Source organism: Spermophilus citellus, assembly GCF_964194105.1.
Source record: "Spermophilus citellus genome assembly, chromosome: 11".
NCBI classification, from domain to species: Eukaryota; Metazoa; Chordata; class Mammalia; order Rodentia; family Sciuridae; genus Spermophilus; species Spermophilus citellus.
In genome coordinates this window covers 92,831,632-92,851,690 of record NC_138192.1, presented here as the reverse complement: position 1 = coordinate 92,851,690, position 20,059 = coordinate 92,831,632, and the positions used below count along the sequence as shown (strand labels likewise).

Here is a 20,059-nt window from a genome sequence, read left to right as displayed (position 1 = left end):
TTTGTTAATAAGTAAATAACATTTATATATAGTACAGACAGCAACCATATCCTTTCAATTCTTTATCAAATTATCTGTAAGTATAGTTTCCTTAAAAATTTAGGTAGAAAGTGGTATCCTTTCACTGCTCTGGATCAAAACAACTGATGCTTGCCTGTTGCCTCATGGGTTTCTAGACAGTTCTTTTCATCTTAATAAGCTAGATTTCTGATAATACGGCCACCTCTAATTTATATAAATTTATTTCATAAAGTTCATTCTAGGCTGCTCTTCCTGTCCTCTCTCTGAGCCATGTCCATGTCCACCACGCCTTGACCAACATTATTCTCACTTCCTGGAGTGGCTTCCTTCCTTTCTCTGGTCCATTCATGGAGATGCTTAAACTTATTGTTAACTCCTCCATCAAAAATCTTTTTTCCTAAATGATGAATTTCTTAGGATCGAGGGAGATATATTTGTACCATACCTAACTGTAAAGTGTAAACCCATTGCAGGTGTGAAGAAATGTTGAGAGGGAAGGAAAAACATCTAAATTGAGCACAAAATTGAAGAGTTTCATTGTTTGATTTTTTAAAAATCATTTTTTCTTCATTTTAGTCCAATCTAACTACAGTGATGGTCACCTCACCTGGGCCAAGTTCTGCAAGGTACAAACTGGGGATGGGGGGAATATCATTTAGATACTGTTTTTTTTTAAAGTAATGCTTCTCTCTAAGCCTCCATAAAACCTGGGGATTTGAAGATTTGCTAGATATGATTTTTTAAGGAAGTGTTGTCCAGTTTAAAGAAAATATTTATTAGAAAATGAGAACCTGAATTATTATTTCATTGTCACTGTACTGTTTCAATAATCATTGTCCTAATATGCTTATTTATTTTAATAGGAACACTTACCTGGTAAATCATTTACCTTTTGGACATGGCTTGAAGCCATACTGGACCTGATTAAGAAACACATTCTTCCTCTTTGGATTGATGGGTGAGCTATGGGCTATATTGTCCATATGAGTTAAGTTCTTTTTTTTTTATTCTTATTGATTTTGTTTCCATTTCTTTCTCTTTCAAGCATGTTTTGTGCCATATAAATAAAAATTCTTATAATTTCTTACCATCTTCAGAGGGTATTAATATGCATATCTGAATATGAGTATCTCAGGTACAATTGACTTTTGATTATGCATAAAACAAACTTTAGGTCCGGGGTTGTGGCTCAGTGGTAGAGCACTCGCCTAGCACGTGCGAGGCCCTGGGTTCGATCCTCAGCACCACATAAAAATAAATAAATACAATAAAGGTATTGTGCCCACTCTAATTGAAAAATAAATATTAAAAAAAAACTTTTGGTCTATTCTTTATAAATTAGATAAATGCAAATGCAGTAATGATCAGTTGAAACTATGCATTCTTCTGTTTTCAGGTATGTCATGGGCTTCGTTAGCAAAGAAAAGGAACGGCTCCTGCTCAAGGACAAAATGCCTGGGACCTTTTTATTAAGATTCAGTGAAAGCCATCTTGGAGGAATAACTTTCACCTGGGTGGACCACTCTGAAAACGGTATGTACTCACTACAGTTGATTCACGTGAATTTAGCATTCTTGAGTTTGGTTATTGGCATTTCAGTTCTCAGAAGTGCATGGTGTATTGCTCTGTTTATCAAACGTCCATCGAGTTTGAACGTTGGTTGGTGCAGTTGTCCCAGAACAGGATACCATGAATTCTGAAAGCCTGTATGGTCACACTCTATCACATGTACAAACTGTACTGTCCTGACTGCAGAAGGCCTGGCATGTATTTCAACCATGAAGAAAATGTGGGCAGGAGGAACCGTCACAAAGAACATCTGCAGTAACCTGAATATTCCTCTGATCTCTGGTTTTTTAGGAGAAGTACGATTCCACTCTGTAGAACCCTACAACAAAGGCCGGTTGTCTGCTCTGCCATTTGCTGACATCCTTCGAGACTACAAGGTTATTATGGCTGAAAACATTCCAGAAAACCCTCTGAAGTACCTATATCCTGACATTCCCAAAGACAAAGCCTTTGGTAAACACTACAGCTCCCAGCCATGCGAGGGTAAGGTTCTTTCTGTTTATTTCTTCTTATAATTTTGGAAAATAACGTCATATTAGAACAAAGTAAATGAAGTTCCTCTTCTTTGTTTATTTTGATCTGGCAAGATCTAAGGGGCATGTAGAGAGAAAAGCCTTAGAAATGAAGTGGTACTTCAGTGATTCCTGAGGTCTGCTAGACTGTCTGACATTAGCAGAGTAGTAACTAGTATCTGCAACCAGACTCTATCCTTGCCGCAGGGCTTCTCACCGCCTCTCCTAAGGGTTTCTCCTTCATAAAATAGGAATGATACTAACTTCCCTTCTCTGACAGGAAAAGGAAAAGAAGAGGAGGTAATGATTAAAAGCTTTTAAAAGTAAGGCAAGCCAGGTGTGATGGTGCATACCTATAATCCCAGAGGCTCAGGAGGCTGAGGCAGGAGGATGGCAAGTTCAAAGCCAGTCTTAGTAATTTAATGAGGCCTCACACAACTTAGCGAGACCCTGTCTCAAAACATAAAAAGGGCTGGGGATGTGGCTCAGTGGTAAAATACCCATGGGTTCAATCCCTGGTACAAAAAAAAAAAAAAAAGAAAAAAGTAAGGCAAGTCTTTTGCAGAGGAACCCAAGGGCTTATACATTTTATATTTTTCACCTTACTATAATCTTACAACACAGAGAGTGTTTGTATGCCAGCAAGGGAACATGGGGGTCTGTGCTTCATCCCTGCTCTCTTAACCTACTGTTCCTGGCATAGCTTAAGGGCCTAGAATAGTACCTGGCCAAAACAGAGATTCAGTAAATATTTATGGAATACATGAAAGAAAATTCACTGTTAGCTATATAATTATAAGGCAAGTTCACCACTCTGCTTCTTTAATGAAAGTACAGTTGGTCCTCTGTTGCCATAGTTTCTGCATCTGCAGCCAAGGATCAAAATTGTATTTTTAAGATTTCATCTGTGCTGAACATATACAGACCTTTTCTTGTCATTATTTCCTAAACAATAAAGTATAACAATTATTTAACATCAGAGCATTCAATCTGCTATATGGGAAGATGTGTGTAGGTAATATACCTATGTCATACAATTTTACATAAAAAAGAACATGAGCATCCAAGGTTTTTGGTGTCTTCTGGGATTTCTGGGACCAATCCTCCACAGATACCAAGGGATGACTGCATGTATAACCTGTAAAAATCTTAGCCGGGTGCAGTGGCACACGCCTGTAATCTGAGGCAGGAAGATCTTGAGTTCAAACCCAGGCTCGACAACTTAGTGAGGGCCCTAAGCAACTCAGCAAGACCCTGTCTCTAATAAAAAATTAAAAAGGGGAAAATCTTCAGCAATAGTAACAAAATCTCTGCACATTGTCTTGTAATTCCTGACACCTGACTTCATTTTCTCTGAAACAAACAACAACCAAAAAAGAAAAAAAGAAAAAAAAAACCCATACAAAAGAAAACAAAACCTTCCCCCCCAAAAAACCTGCAACTTTTAAGTAACATTCTATATAAAATAAAATACAAATGTCACTTCAACAAATTACAGTTGGAAAATTAGAACAAGTCCAAGTTCAATGAGTTTCCAAAGTAAGGCTTGCACACCACTGTTCCAACAGTATTCATAGTAGTATGGTACAGTGTCACTTTTAGGGATGATGAGGTTGGTGCTTCCAACAGTTGTGTAATAATAATGGATTGATATGAATGCCCCATATATAAATAAATTGGTCCTTATAATCAAATTTAAATGCAACATAGAAGACAGGATTCTCAACTTTTCTCACACTTTTTAGAGACATTACTATGTAAAGTCCTTCCAAGAGACTTTCTTTTCTCTTCTTGTACATTGTATGTTTATGTAGATGGCTATTCAAATACATTTGGTTGCATTCTCCTTTCTCCTTTTAGCATTGTTGACATTTTTCTAGTCTTTTTTTTCCTAATTTAATCAATAATGTTAATATGTTTCCCCAACGTTGTGCCTTTCTTTTCCAGTTGCAAGACCAACAGAGAGGGGAGACAAAGGTTATGTTCCTTCCGTTTTTATCCCCATCTCAACAATGTGAGTAATCTTAGTCATGTGTAAAATATTTATTATTGAATTAATTCTTAAAAAAGCTTTCCTATAAAAGATTCAAGGGTGTAGAGCAGAGTACATATAACTGAGAATAAAACATTTTAATGTCCAATGAAGCATTTTATGACTCGTTTCCTTTAACACATAAAGCAAGTCTTCAGAGTGCAACTTATGTAGTCTATAATGCCTGGAATTATAAAGCTGTCCTTTTATATGCCATATATTCCATAGCAGATTGAATGCTCTGATGTGAAATGATGTATTAGGCAGCTCAGTGTCACAACAGATGAAGCCCTAGAAGTGAGCCTCAGATGCAGTACATCACCATGGCTTTTATGTTCTAATGCTTATAATATTAACTTGTTATCTCTTTAAGCCGAAGTGATTCCACTGAGCCACAGTCTCCATCAGACCTTCTTCCCATGTCTCCAAGTGTATATGCAGTGTTGAGAGAAAATCTGAGTCCTGCAACGATTGAAACTGCAGTATGTTCCCTTTTCCATTCCTGGTCCGGGGTATTTCCAATGAAGCAAAGGTTGTGTGTGACCTCAAGGGGGTGATGTGTACTGCCTGGGCAGGGAGAAAACAACCATGGAATGGTACAAATTCATGAGCATAACATAAGGGATATCTGTGTGGTCCTGTGTGTTGCTAATGTTACAGTTGTTGAAGGCAGACACCTAAGCTTTCTAGGACTACTTTGAGTTCTTTCCGTCAAAACCACCAAGGGCAAAATATTCCTATACACCACTCCAAAGCACTGTCTCTGCTGTGGCCATTGACACCAACAGTCCCCAACTCTCTCTTCACTATAGTGAACAACACATATTAGTCAATATTCATAGGCCTGATTTAATATCTATGTTTTAACAGTTTAAGCAGCATCAATTCCAGTTTTTCTTGATTGTTGCTTGCATTACTAGTTCCTGGAGACTCTCCAAATAGTCTCTGAATACCAATTAATAGCATCATATTGATATTCTTTTGGAGAATTGGGTCATAATCTATAACGCAAGAATGTTACTCACGATGCATTCTATTTGTTTTTATTCCCATCCTGAGGTTCAAAACTCCATTTATGTGAAATTGAACATAAATCAGAATAGAATCTCAGAGGGACTCTGAACATAAGACATTTGTAGCTGGCTATAAATCAAGTGGTATTCAGTCCTTCTTTTGAAGATTTCCAGAGATGGAAAATCCACTTTCTCCTTTGATAGCTTATTCAATGTTGGTGTGCTTGATTCACTAAGTTTTTCATGTCTAACTGAACCTTCACGACTTTTTGCACCCATTTCCTCATTGCATCTTTGGTGTGATGAATGGAGCTTCTTCTCAACTTGGTCTTTAATCTACCTTTTATTTCCAACTGAAAGGAAATAAAAGATGCCTTTTATTTCTAACTAATCAACCCCAAATGTTTTTGTGAATACTTAATAGGAAATGGTAGAAAGATTATGGAGTATTTAGGCAGAAAATTGTCTATCCCCTTCCAATAGTACTTTATTTGCAAAATACTATTTTTCTTACCAAGCATTTAATTTTCAATTTCAGATGAAATCTCCTTATTCTGCTGAATGATAGTATAAACTCTGACAGCCCAAAGAAGGAAGCAAACGAAAAAGTTCAAAGACAGTTCTTCACTAAAGACCACATGTAATTTCTTCAGCCTTGTAAATACCGATTTGTAGAAAATGGTAGAAGTCTGAAGCTCCTCTCTCTCTGGCAACACAACCACAAATGGGAATGTTGTAAATGAAATGCTAAAACCCCAAACTTCAGATAAACTTACAAGATAAGACGACTTTATTGTCTTATGTGTTTGTTTTATTTCTGATTTTGTTTTTCAGGTGTTACTGATGATTTTGGTTCTAGAAGGTGTAAGTGTGAATTTTTCAGGGTAGATCAAGAATAACAAAGTCCTCCTACATTAATCAAAAGCAGCAGGAAGGCCTGAGGGAAAAGCCAAATAGAATCATCACAGTAGATCCAAGATGGAAATAAAGATGAGGCATTAATAGCACTAATTTGCAGGAACCCCAGGTGAATAATGAAACATCTTGATTGCCAGGTGGCCATTGTCCATATGGGGTTCGAAACTACTAGTATCACAGCCAGAGCTACTTCTCCTATTAGGGGGAGGGATCCAGAACCATTCCTGATGGTATCTTGGGCAAATTGTGCTGATATTACAAGCATTGAAAGCAGACAACATGGGTAAAAATTTCATAGAATGAAGACAGGGCAAATAACAACTCTGGTTTTGAGTAACTGATTTCATCTGCAGGTTGCACATTCTTTAGAACAGGCTAGAATAGAGATGGGCTTTATGAACCTTTCCAGTTTTACCACCCTCTGGTCCCATGAAGTTCCATTCCTTTGGTTTTCCCTGGTGGAGGGAAAGGGAGGTGCTTTACTGGATGGCAGTGCATTGATATGAGCTGCAAGTCTATTTTGGTTCTAGCCTCACCATAACTGGATGCTTAATGATGCCACTGTTCAGCCACTGCCCTCAGTGATTATGAGGGATCCCCCAAGGCCCAAGATCTGGAGAGTTCTCTATGTCTGCTAAGTCCTATGGAAATTGCTGAGCCAGGTGTTTAGAAAGTTTTACTACCAAAGCACCTGCCATGATCAACTGCAGAATAATTTCAAGGCTGTTCTCCAAAATGAGCCTTGACTTATGAGTCAGAGATAACTCCCCCTCCATATATGGCTCCACTGTATTCTTTCCACTCATCTCCTGTCCTCCAGGCAAATAAAACAGGCAGAGGCTTGTTTGATGGGAAAGAGTTCAAAGGGGGAAAAAAGTTTTACTATAACTTGTTTTTTCCTTTAATGAGATTCAATCTCTTATCCTTTATATAACCATACACAGGTGCCCAACTGGATCCTAGATTGTTATTAAGAGACAAACTATACCTCTACCCTTAGGCTACTTCCCTTACTCCTTTGCAAGCTCCTGAGAGAACTCTTAAGGTTAAGGTGTCTGTCTGATGGCATCTTTCTCAGGGTGCATTCTCCCAGTCAGTCCCTACTTCCCTTCACAAAACCCACTTTCCTGAGACATATGCATCAACTGGCAGCAAAAGCTAAAGAAAATAACTTAAAGCTGGGCATGATTATTACAGTTTTATCTTCAAAGAGGTAATTTTATCAGGATGGGCTCTAACAATTGGATTTAGATATTAAAAAAAAAAAGGTTGCAGAAGTTTCTCATTCTTGGAATTTCTCAAAAGTACCATGGAATCTCACCTACTTTAGAAGAAATTTCAGGAGCTTGTTAATAGGGTATGGTGACAGAATATCACTGTTTCCTATGTGATCACAGCCATCATTGCTTGTCATTTGGGGGTAGAAAATATAAGGAATTCAATAGTTTGCTTGATATAATGAGGCAGAGGCCACATTTTGAGAATTCAATAAGTAGTTATTTTTAAATAACTAAGAATTCTTGTTATGTTATTTTGATTCTCTTAAGAATCAAATGTTCTTGACCCTAGGGTAAAGAGTTATTACCCAAGAGTGTGAATCTTGCACTTCAGAAATCATATTTGTAAAGGTAATGGGTTGTAGTCAGGGGACTTCTGCGGGTACGGTTAGTTCAAGATAAGATGTGCCGTATCAGCTGGCAATATAGTGGAAAGAGAATTTAGATCATATTTCTTCCAAATCCTACCCCAGAATATTTTTTCTGCCAACTATGACTTAGGTGAAGTTGGTATGAAAGTACCATAATCCGAGGGCTTCTAAACAACAGAAATTTATTTCTCACAGTTCTGGAGGTTAGAAGTCCAAGATCAGGATGTCAGCAAGGTCCAGTTCTGCTGAGAGCCTCTTCCAGGTAGCAGACAGCCAACTTCTCGTCTTCTCATGGTATCTCACAGCAGAGAGCTAAAGAGCTAGGTTTCTTTTATAAGGGAAACTACTCCCATTCTCAAGGGCTCTTCCCTGTGATCTAATCATCTCATAATCATCACTTTGGGGGTTAGGATTTCAATATATAAATTTGGGGGAGACACAAACATTCAGTCCACAATAAGCTAGCAACAAGCAACATTTAATGAAATAAAACATCTAGTTTTGAAATATTAATCACATTTTCACTTCTCCCCCCATTCATTCCAGGCCAATCACAGCTATGTATTTTGTTCATCCTGTTTTGAATTCTTTTTAACATAAAGAATCATTTGAACCAATTATACTAAATGTCAGTGACTGTATCTGGAATCAATACTGAGAGAAGGCAGCTGGCCAGTAGCTAAGGCAGAAGGGATCCACCCCACTTAAAGAACCAGAAAGAACAAACATCTTCCTAGCAACCAAGGGAAGTTTTTTTTTTTTTGTATTGTTTTGTTTTGTTTTGTTTTTTGTTGTTGTTGTGTTTACCTCACAAGGTTCAGGGGTTGTATGTACTCCCTGTAGTAAAAGGCACAGAATATAGGCTCAAGCCATCTAGCGCTTTGCCCTAGCAACAAACCCTACACGTGGCCAACTGGCTTCTGTGCACTCATGCTGCTGTTTCTGACATAGAATAAAGACCTTTTGCAAATTGACCATGAACATTTATTGATTTGACTAATTGTATTTTTAAAAAATTATGCGTAATAAAATTCACCCTTGTTCATCATATCAGTCTATGAATTCTAACAAACCCGTATAGTTTTACAACCACCACTGTAAGACATAAGAGTATTTCTACCAGCATCCTCACAATGAGGATGTGATAAAAATATAGTGGAGGGCATTTTCTATAACTTCCTTGCAGTAAATACAATTCCATGTGGCTTCTTATGTAGACAAAATGCTCTGTTTAAAATAAACTGGATCATATCACTCCCTATTAGAAATTTTTGAATGGCTCCTGACACTCTACATTAGTAATTCTTACCTGGAGTATGTAGATGGAATTCAGGGGCTCATAAATTTGAATGACAATCATTAACAATTTTATTTCCACTACCTTCTAACTGAAGTTTAGAATTTCTATCAATTTTGAATAAAGGCAGTGTTGCACATAACTCAAAATATTATTTATGCTAAGCACAATTTGAAAAATGCATCAATAGGACCCAATGCAAGATCTTATTTAATGGCATTAATAAAGAAGTGCTTATTTTTGCTACAAAGGTGGTTTCAATACGATTTTAATATATCACAAAGTTGGTTTAATATCTGTATTTCAATATTATTGGTTTTCTTCTTAAATCTTATGCATTTTATTTAATAAAAACATTAATTCTTCAGAGTTCATAGGTTTCATCTGACTGCCAGAGGTGCCATGATGGCATAAAAAAAAAATAGTTAAAATCCTTATCCAGCTCTGGATAAAGATGGTAAAGACGATAATTCTCAACAAATTCTTCCAAAGTCTCACACTATTGCATCTCAAAGTTTTCAACTGTCATCACTTCTCCCCAAAGGCTTTTCATCCTCCAAAACTCAAAACACATGAGATTGCCTGAACTACTTTCAGTTTCTTTGATGGTTCATGCTCTCTCTTACCTCCCTCTGCTACAGGCTCTTAATTCAACAACCCTATCATATCTACCTTCTCACATGAATAATATTTTCCCACTCTTTGAGCTCTGGGTTGTCTTCCTGCCATATGCACACACTTGCACATGCACGCGTGTGAGAAGAGCTCTGTCACACTGTCGGCAATATGGCACCAATAAAAGAAAGTGGCACAGGACTGATCAAATGCACAGTTGGGATAAGAAGCAGGATTATTGTCAGGAGCCTGACAAGGCTGCTCTGGGCAGAGAGAGAGGGAGAGCAGCAGCAAACAAGGGAGAGCAGCAACTCCCCCTTGAACGTTTCCTTTTATGATAGAACCATGGCCGCCTGTTAGGGGTGGGTTTAGTCTTGGTGACTGGCATAGAAATCATCCCCTGATTTTGTGGAAGGAAAGTTTGTTTTTGGGGAACAGAGAAGGACAGTTTTCCTATCAAAGCAGGATCAGGGAGCTGGATGTTATGGGGCTTGCCTGTAATCCCAGTGGCTCGGGAGGCTGAGGCAGGAGGATCGAGAGTTCAAAGCCAGTCTCAGCAAAAAGCAAGGCGCTAAGTAATTCAGTAAGACCCTGTCTCTAAATAAAATACAAAATAGGGCTGGGGATGTTGCTCAGTGGTTGAGTGACCCTGAGTTCAATTCCCAGTACCAAAAAAAAAGGGAGGGGGGACCCAGAAAACCAGCAGGTCTCTTTCTCTCTCAAGGAGAGAACAGAGAAACCCCCAGCTCAGTGTCTGGTAAGTTGTCTCCAATCAATGAAAGAACAAAGAGACAGGTAAGTGTCATCTTAGGCTAGTGTCTATTTCTTGATAATAAAAACAGTATTCATAAAGTGGGGGTGGTGAAAGGAAAGTGACCACAACACTCGGAGTGACCAAAAGATCTTTATTGCAGCAGTGCAACAAAGAGAAAAGAAGGAAGGAAAGAGAGAAGAGAAGAGATGAACAGGGAGAGAGAAAGAGCAAGAGAGAGACAGAGCGCGCGCGCAAGAAAGATAAAGAGAGCAAGAGAGAGAGAGAGAGAGAGAGAGAGCAAGAAAGAGCAAGAGAGAGAGGGGCTTGGCAGGAGGGAGTTTTTATAGCCCAAATCTAATGGGGCCTGTGGGTCTGCAAGCTGCCTTGTTGGCCCAAGGGGGGTTGAGTGCTCAGCCTTGAGCGGGACTTGACACAAACAGGTGATAAAGGACCAGATAGAGGGGGGTTTGAGAGTGTGGGCTATCTTGCAGCCAACATCTGTTCAGCCTGCCCTGCAGACAACACAGTTCAGCCTGCTCTGCACCCAACAGGTGGGAAAAGAAGATGGCTGTAATTATGCCCACACACCATGCCCTCCCCTCCATAGCATCCTCTAGCTCCCCCAGTACAGTGCTTGTCACTTTGTTGTCAATGCACATCATTTCTTCATCAGACTCTCAGCGAGCTCTGCACGTATAGGAACCAAATAGCCTTGTTCACAGTTATATCACCAACATCTAACACAATCTGGCCCTTAATATTTATTAATGATTTAGTGTTGGAACACACAGAGAACAATGGTAAGTTCCTTCCTTTCCTTTGTTCCTTGGTCAGCCTGTAAGAGCAGACTAAAATTCTCTTTATAATACCTCCAAACTCATGAGCCAATCTTCCTGTTATATTTCACTTTGAGTAACCACATATTTGCTTTTGACACAGCCCAGAGAGGACCTCCTATTTCACCTCACCTTAATTTTCAAACTCTGTAAAAATAGTCTAGAATTATACTGTTCTCTAGGTTACCTTAATTTTCCTTTGATTTAGGTATCCTCTCATGCATATCTAACATCCTTGACATCTGCCATCCACAGATGAACCATGTGCTCCTGAAATTACCCCTTAATTCCCCCTTTATTAAACTTAGGACTATCACTGCTCCTTCCCCCAACAAAAGTCCTACCCAACACTGGAACATCAGACAGAACTGATGGAAAGAAATCTATAGGCATCTAACAAGGTTTCTACAGAAGAATAGCCCCTAATTGCACTCCTAGGGATGGCTTCCTTGGGGCAGGGCATGGAAGGACTCCCATATTTGGTTTCATCCTCTACCGTTGCCTTCTTAAGTTTCAGTAAGTTTTGAGTACAGGGTTCCACATTTTCATTTTGCCCTGGGCACTGCAAGTTATATAGCTTATCCAGTGTTTTTCTAAAGGGGGAAAATAAACATTCGTCTGTGCCATGGGATTCATGTAAGCTGCACATTAGAGGTCATGCAGACATGAGATGCACAAGAGGCTGCATGGTATGGGCCAATAAGGTAGGTCCTCTCACACCCAGGAGGTACTAGTTAGGTGCCATGTTCACCCTAAGTAGAGCCCTTAAAAGTAGTTGAGCGGAGCCTAAAGAAACTCAGTTCCTGCCTCCCAGATTCAATAAGTCACAAAAATAGCAGGAAGAGCCCAAACTCTTTTTCCTTGATCAGCCTGTCTGGCACTGTCCAGTGACTAAGCTCTTCTCCATTACATGTCTGGTATAATCACCATAACTGCGAAAGGGTGGGGTGGGTGAAGACTCCAGGAAAGAAAGTCTCTCGCCAATTTAGCAAAAGGACACTTTAGCAGCCAACCCCTCCACCCCCAAACCGGCATCCCTGGTTTAAGGCCAGCTGCCCCAGCAGGATGTGGGTCAGAACCCAATTGCGACAAGCTCTGAGCGCACTGCAGACCGCGTAGATAGCAAAGGGAGCCAGGGCCAGGGGAAGACAAGGCGCAAATGGAATGGTTTCCAGCACCGGGGGTGGGGGTGGGGGTAATCAAGAAACTCTCCTTTCCTCGCTCTGTTAATGGCACCCACCCGCCCTCCGCCCTTCGTGCGCCAGGCTTCTGCCCGCGGCCCCCCTCCTCCCCGCCCCAGCGTGCGGGCAGTCGGTGGAAAGCCCCGGGCTGCGCCTGCGTGCTGCCCAGCGCTGGCTTTCGGTTTCTTCTCTGTGGCGCTGCTTCTCGTCCCTGACCGGTTTCCCGGAAAGCAAGTGGGGTGGCTCTTCTGAGCTGTAGCGTCCCTCCCGCCGCCGAAACATCTCGAAGTGCAGCGCGCAGTCCCGCCTCTCTCTGGCTGCGCTTCTGTGTTCTGAAAGCCCTAGACTCTACTGTCTGGGAGCGGGTTTTGACTAGGAATGTTAAGAGTGCTCACTGTAGACATCCTAAAAAATTACATAAACGTGATCCACCACCTAAGACATTAATATTTTTAAATGTTTTCTGTGTGTATTTCCATTTATTTACATTTCTATATGTTCTTATATAGGATGATGCTTTATTTTCTGTTCTTTTCCACTTAACTTTTTATAAGAGGGTATTTTTTAATGAACTTTGGTCTTTGAAAGAATAGCTTTTATATGTAATTTTGTGTTACATTGAGGGTCTCCTACCATTTCCATATGCTTTCCCTTCTCTCTCCCTTTCTCTCCCCCCACTCTTCTCTGTTTAATGTTAATCTTTTCCTCATGCTCTTCCTCCCTGTTCTGTTCTTAGTTGCTCTCTTTATATCAAAGAAGACATTTGGCATTTGTCTTTTAAGGATTGGCTAGCTTCGCTTAGCATAATCTGTTCTAATGCCATCCATTTCCCTGCAAATTCTATGATTTTGTCATTTTTTAGTGCTGCGTAATACTCCATTGTGTATAGATGCCACATTTTTTTTATCCATTCATCTATTGAAAGAGGTTGTGAGGGGAAAGGGGGGGAAACAAGGGAGAGAAGTGAACAACAGCAGATGAGGTAGAGAGGGAAGATGGGAGGGGAGGGGAGGGGGATAGTAGGGGATAGGAAAGGCAGCAGAATACAACAGTCACTAATATGGCATTATGTAAAAATTGTGTCTGTGTAACTGATGTGATTCTGCAATTTGTATTTGGGGTAAAAATGGGAGTTCATAACTCACCTGAATCAAATGGATGAAAGATGATATGTCATGAGCTTTGTAATGTTTTGAACAACCAATAAAAAAAAGAATAGCTTTTATATTCTATCATATGAATTTGCCTTGTCAGTTGAAAAATAAACCATTTTTTCTGATATTTTTTCTAACTATAAGTGAAGTTGCAGTAAACAGCCTTTATGACAAAATGTTCACCCATATCGGTGATTTCCTTATAGTAGATTATTCTGTGAGCCCAAGAATACTGTAAAAACTTATGAAAAGTGATTGTGTCTTCAATAGTATAATCTTTAAAGATATTTAGGATGATGTGTCACTTGCTATTAATGGAAAGTGCATGGTTTGTTCATATATAGATATTTTCCTAAAAGTTTTCATGGCTTTCCACAATATTGGGATGAAATAATTTTATGTACATAGAAAAATATGGTTCAAACCCTGATTTGTACCACTGCATTTTAATAAACTGCTATATGGGAGTTCATCTATGCATTTGCACTTACCAATTGGGAAGAAAATACACATACCCAGACAACCAAGTGACTGTACAAAACTCAAATCCTGAGAACTAAAGAAATTTTAGACATCTTTTATTTCAGTTCCATTTTGTTACATATTATCAATAGGGCTTCCACTAATTGACATTTTTAGGATTGCATAGTAGCAAGTTTATGATTGGAAAGAAGGAGGGGTGAGGAGGCATTGACCTGCATTTTTGGAAATTCCTATTGTTAGATATTTGAGTTATAATATTACAAACATTGGGAAAATACTGCTAAGATACAATATGGTACCTGAGAGGAGAGGGAAATTCTAAACATTTCATTTAGGTTTGTTCATCAGATTTGTAGCTACCATTCTGAAGCAGTTAAAAAAGATCAAATCTGTAAACAAAGAGCAGAAAACTAGTAAGCTTTTGATGGAGGTATCATAAGGATACAAAGGATAAGGTAATCCTTGAGGATAAGAAACCATCAGTTGGGGATGGGCAATAGGCCTGTTCCACATGAGAAGTTTTGTTTTAGAATTCTACTGTACGATGTTCTGCTTCCCCCCCTATAAGACCTCAGTGAGTGATCTGATACATAATATATATTGCTACAAAACAAACCAAATTATTCCCCAAACTCAGAGAGGTAAAACAACCATTTATTATTGCTTGGGAATGTAGGGTAGGTGGGGCAGTTCTGGTCCACCCAGCCAAAGCCATCTGATCTTCCTGGGCTCTTACACCTGAGATCTAAGCTTAGGCAACTGCACCAACGTAACTGAGGCCTCACCTGACTTGTCATGGAGGCTGGGCTGGGCTCTGAGAGTATGTAAGGCTAGGTTCAATAAAACACCAGGTTACTACTGCTGCATGATATTGGTCAAAACAAGTCACAAGCCAGCCCAGATTTAATGGTTGGGGAAATAGTCCTTACCTCTTTCTGAAAAGAATTAGAATCACATTGCAAAGGAATGCCAATGACAGAGAAGAGACAGAATGATGTGGCTGATTGAAAATAATCTGCCAGGAGACCCTTTGCAATTTGGTATAATGAGAAAGATGTATCTGATGAAAGCTTTTTGCCTTAGCCTGTAGACTGCATTGCATTCTTTATATTTCTAGCTATTATAAAATTTCTGTTATAAATTTCTTTAAATGCTTTTGCAACAAGGCAGAAAAACTAATTAAATACAACTGGGTGATTTGGATATACAAGAAGGGGTGAATAAAGAATAGGAATGGTACTGCCTTCTTACCAAAAATAAATTTCTTCCAAATGGGAGGCCTGGAGTGTCACTCCAGTGTCTTCCTGGAAACCTACTGTGGTCTTTAGATTCCTGACCATCCTCCACTGTCATTTGACTAATACACAGACACCACCTCAAGGATAACTAATCATAAATTTCATCTTCCCATTTATTTCTGGCTGATTATAAGTAACAGGGATAAATCTTGTTTGCTGCCTCTTTCTTTTAAATCCAATGCAAATCTTTGCATTTGTTGTTCTGAATTTTGTCCAATTGGTTTTGACCAGCAGAATTCTAGCCTATTAAGATAATTTAGAATCTTCATTTTGTCATCAGTGTGGTAGCTGATTTCACGGGAGAGAGTAGAGAATCTCAATTAAACACAATTACAACAAATACACACTTATTACTCATGGACCTGGAGATCAGCTTTAATCATTCTGCTCCAGGAGGCAGATTTAAGGGAATTCATGCACATCTTCTTCCTCACTCAGTCTATGGAAGTAGCAGCTACTTGAAGTGTGTTATCTCCTGGCACAGGAAAAGATCACACAAAGACAACTTGATTACAAAAAATATGCAAAGTTTCAAGTCAAATCATAATGTATGTATATGACAACTGCTATCATTCCTTTAGCCAGAGCAAGCCACATGGCCAAAACCAGAATCAGGCCACAAAGATGAATACTCTACCTTCAGAAAACCTGTGACAAGGGTAGGAATGGAAAGAAAAAAAAATTGAAAGTTATTCAATTTACCAGATGTGGAATTAGCTATTTTTAAAATTTTTTATATGTTGGAATTTGATATTGTTGATATAATGATAGAACTTCCCAAGCTGATTGTTGTCAGACCGTCATCATGTATTTGGATCTGGCAATTTCTGGATCACTAGTTTTTTTTATTTGGTTTGTTTTTTGCTTAGTCACTTTTAAAAGAGCCAATATATTAAATAGTCAAACTTACAAAACAAATTTAGTTTGTCCTTTGGAAAATTAGAATCTTAAAGGGATAAGATTTGGACACTTTAAAAAGCATCATAATAAGGGAGGGTTAAAATTAAGGGTATGGGGGAGGGCAGGACATACAGAAGTTTAGTGGAGTAATTAGAAAATGAGAGACAAGGCTGGAAAAAAAGGTAGGAACATTTGTGGAGGATCCAGACTAGGCATCATCTCATTCCTGACTTTGCAAAGACACTTGTGTGAAAAGAAAACAAAGTATGTAGGTATGGAAAGGGCAAAAAGCTATAATACACAGACATATATGCACATCCCTGGGAAATCATTTAGAACCTTCTACCCAAAGATGCTTTATTATTTAGGGTTTGATTCAAATCCCTTCCACTTGAAGGAATTAATAGGTTTTATGAACATATATTGCAAGACCATCTCATCTGGCCTTAGAGATATATGCACCTGGGGAACTGGTATAGACGCTAAGATTTTAAGCTAAGACCTGAAAGATGAATAAACCAACAAAGAAGTTGGGGAAAAGGGGATAATGGCTCAAGGGGATTTCCAAAGAGAGAACTACTAGTGAGAAGGCCCTTAGTTCGAGGAAAGAGTTTGGCTTATTTGAAAAACAAAATTGCTGAAGTAAGCATAAGAAAGAGTGACACAGATGGGGTTAGAGAGAGTGATAGGGGAACCAAAGTCTTATGGGCTGTATTAAGAAACAATTTTATAAGCAAGAAAAACCATCATAAGATCTCCTGATGATTCCATCTGGCCTGGAGGGGGGAGGTGCTCAAATAATCCAGATGAGAGAAAAGGGGATGGCAGATGAGATGGAAAGAAGTAAAGGAGATATGAAATATAATTAGGAACAGAAATCAACAAGGCTTGAGGACCCGGTGTGGCAATGTTAAGGATGACTTCTAGCTATTTGGCATGTACCATTCCTAAGATTTTGGTTCTGAATTAGTTTGCAAAGATCATTGGATATGGAAGTAGAGTCAAGTGGAGGCTGTCAATGGGGAAGAGTTCCCAAAAGAGGTGTAGAGAGGACATGTATTTAGGTGTCCTCCATCTAGAACGACATCACAGCCCAGTGTGAGGAGAAATGTCGTGAATGAACAGACCGGGTCCGGGTCCGGAACCTGACAACATTTCACTTTCAATGGTTTGGTAGTGGTGATGGAGACATTAGAGAAAGAACCCCCAGAGTGGCACGAAGAAGCACGATGTATTTTCATCGTGACCAAAGAAGAAAGAGTTTTAATGGAGACGTCAACTGTGCCGAACATTTCCGAACGGTCAAGTAAACGAAGATCAAAAAGCATCTTCTGGGTTTAGCAACAGGAAAACGACAAGTCCTCCACTGTGTCCTCTACCTGGGTTCTCAGTCTAGGGCTAAAGCAGGGATCTTCTAGTTTGGGGGGTCTATGCAAACATAAAACTTCCTTTTAGTCCTCTGAAATATGTAAACAGAACTTTCAGTCTGTGGCATTGCGACACATTCCTGCGTTCCACTTCTTCCGTGACCGAGGCCAGCCCAAAGACAGAGGAAACACTTGATCTCACGACGGTCCCACGGCGGGTGGCGGCACCGCTCGCGGAACAGCCGTGTCGGGTTGGCTGAGTGCGGCAGCCACTGTGATTGGCCAAGGAGGACGAAGGCTGGGCGGTCCGATCTGCCTTTTCTCCAGTGGGGTACTTTCGTTTTCCAGCGCAGAGTCTGCGGAGGGACCCTGCTGTCGGAGGACAGCACCTGTCAGACACCCAGACCCAGCGGAGGGGGCTCAGCGCGCTCCAGAGAGGCTGCCCCGCCTGGCTCCTGCTCACCGGTGCTGGCTCCGGCGTGCAGAGTGAGTGGGCGTGAGGTTCCAGGGGCCTGGGGTGGGACGTGCCCACAAGGGCCCTCTGGACATAGCAGCTGGATGCCTGGTGAGCGTGGCTTTTCACAGCAGACCAGTGAATTCGTCATCCCCAAGAAAGAAAAGATCCCGAGTACCCAAGTGCGAGCAGTGCCACGGCACTGTCTGGCACGTTGCCCCTGTCAGTCGTGCTCTGATTGTAAAGTTGAGTTGTGCAACAGAATACCGCCCCCCACCCGGCTCCCGCCCGAAAGCACTGCACCTTCCCATTTGTCCACACTGTCTTACTTCTTGCCTTTTTCCACCTAGTACATTTTCTTCTTTTCGCAGAAAGTTTCATTTGCCCTGTGCCGTCCTCCAGAGCTGTCCACATTAGACAGGAGCACTCTGCATGCAACTCCAATAATCTTGTCACCAAACGTGCTGTGTGTAGCTGCTGCTTTGATTGAATTCCCAACCTCTCCTTGGGCATAAGGTGACAGGTCAGTAAATGTTCATGGAAATAAATGAATTTGGAATCTTAATTATATTTAAGGTCGAGGAGCTTAATGTCCTCCTGGAATGTAAGTGATATTTAGCTCCAGAAAACTTCCGAACAATATAATTACTCTTTTTAAAATAAATTCTGACTAGTACTGAAGAGTTCTGTATATAGATTGTGCTTTGAATGTTGTTTTTATAGGTTAGAGAAGAGTTGTTTATATGGAACAGAAATAAGACTTGAACCCCTAGCACAATCCAGTGTGCATTATTGCTTAATGAGGATACTGGGACTCAAACTTGTGGAATTATAATAGGGTTGTGTCTTTTGCTTTCCAATTCTATCTGAAATATGCAAGACTTCAGTTGACTAGATTGTTCTTGAACACAAACTATATGCAGGATACTTTCCCAAATCTCGTCTGGAATTTATACCCTATATGAAAGACATCATAGAGCTTTACAAGGAAGATTGGAACTGATGCCAGAATACAAGGAGACACAGGTCAAAGAAAGCTTCATTGTCTCTGAGTCTCAGACAGCTTTGAAGAACGGGCATTTATACCTGGTTTTAATTGTTGGTGGGATTTAGAGAGGTAGAAATTTGTAGGAAGACTGTTTGCCAGGATGAGTGGCAACTGCAGAAAAGCAGAAATGTTGCATTCAGTAGATAGTTTGATGTCTGGATCGCTTTGTTGATGGATGAAGATGGGGAGGAGTGAAAATCAGGCATTTTTGCCCACCATAGTGATATGGCCCTACCAAAGTGCCGCTGAGGCTGGATTGGAAGGATAGTACTGAGGGAGGGAGGCTGACAGTCTTGAGATTGGAGAGGAAGGTTTAAAGTTGGAGTATGAGCTAGGTTATTGGGGTATGGACATGCCTGAGTGGGTAACAGGTTTTGTGAAAATATGAGAGTGATTCTTGATTTGTTAATATGAATATATTGATCAACCTGCTTTGTGCCAGATGCTATGTGTGTATTAGTTCATGCAGTCTTAACAACTACCTTGTTGACTGAGGGAGTAAGAGGCCTGAGTTCACTTGGCTGTTAAGAGGCCTTGTCACCCCTACTGGCTGATGGTGCAGCAGAGTTGCTTTAGGCACATTTCTAGCAGAAGGAAGAAACAAACCTTCAGATTTGGAATGTTCTTCTCAGGTAAAGTAAGTGTGAAGTGAAAAATCAAATTGCTATGGCAGGTATGCCAAGGAGAGTGCACTTACATATATTTTTACTGGTATTTGAAATGGCAACTAGCTTTAGAGTTAAGACATTTTCTCTGTCTCAGAAGGATATATCTGGAGTGGACATACCTGAACATGTATGCTTGACAACAGGCATGCATCCCACATTCTTCTATACCCTGCTTAAAAATCCAGACCCTTTTTCAGAAGTCTGGCAGGACAGGATTCACTGGCACCACCCCATATGTTGCCAGCTGTCTGTACCACTGTGTGCTGATATAAATCTAAGTTATCAGATGGT

At 40.1% G+C, this 20,059-nt stretch overlaps 2 protein-coding genes across 2 annotated transcripts in view; both read left to right on the top strand.

The window, feature by feature from the left end:
- Positions 1-5,819, top strand: part of STAT4 (signal transducer and activator of transcription 4) — a 97,295-nt gene extending 91,476 nt beyond the window's left edge. The window contains exons 18-24 of the mRNA XM_081262047.1: positions 598-647; positions 885-979; positions 1,418-1,554; positions 1,882-2,073; positions 4,050-4,116; positions 4,508-4,616; positions 5,686-5,819. Coding sequence (XP_081118173.1) covers positions 598-647; positions 885-979; positions 1,418-1,554; positions 1,882-2,073; positions 4,050-4,116; positions 4,508-4,616; positions 5,686-5,712 — 677 coding nt within the window. The 3' untranslated portion in view covers positions 5,713-5,819. The remainder of the gene's footprint in view (positions 1-597; positions 648-884; positions 980-1,417; positions 1,555-1,881; positions 2,074-4,049; positions 4,117-4,507; positions 4,617-5,685) is intronic.
- A 12,096-nt stretch (positions 5,820-17,915) lies between these two features.
- The window catches only part of STAT1 (signal transducer and activator of transcription 1), a 41,771-nt gene continuing 39,627 nt past the window's right edge, over positions 17,916-20,059 (top strand). The window contains exons 1-2 of the mRNA XM_081260478.1: positions 17,916-18,084; positions 18,424-18,575. The gene's annotated coding sequence lies outside the window, so the exon portion shown is untranslated. The remainder of the gene's footprint in view (positions 18,085-18,423; positions 18,576-20,059) is intronic.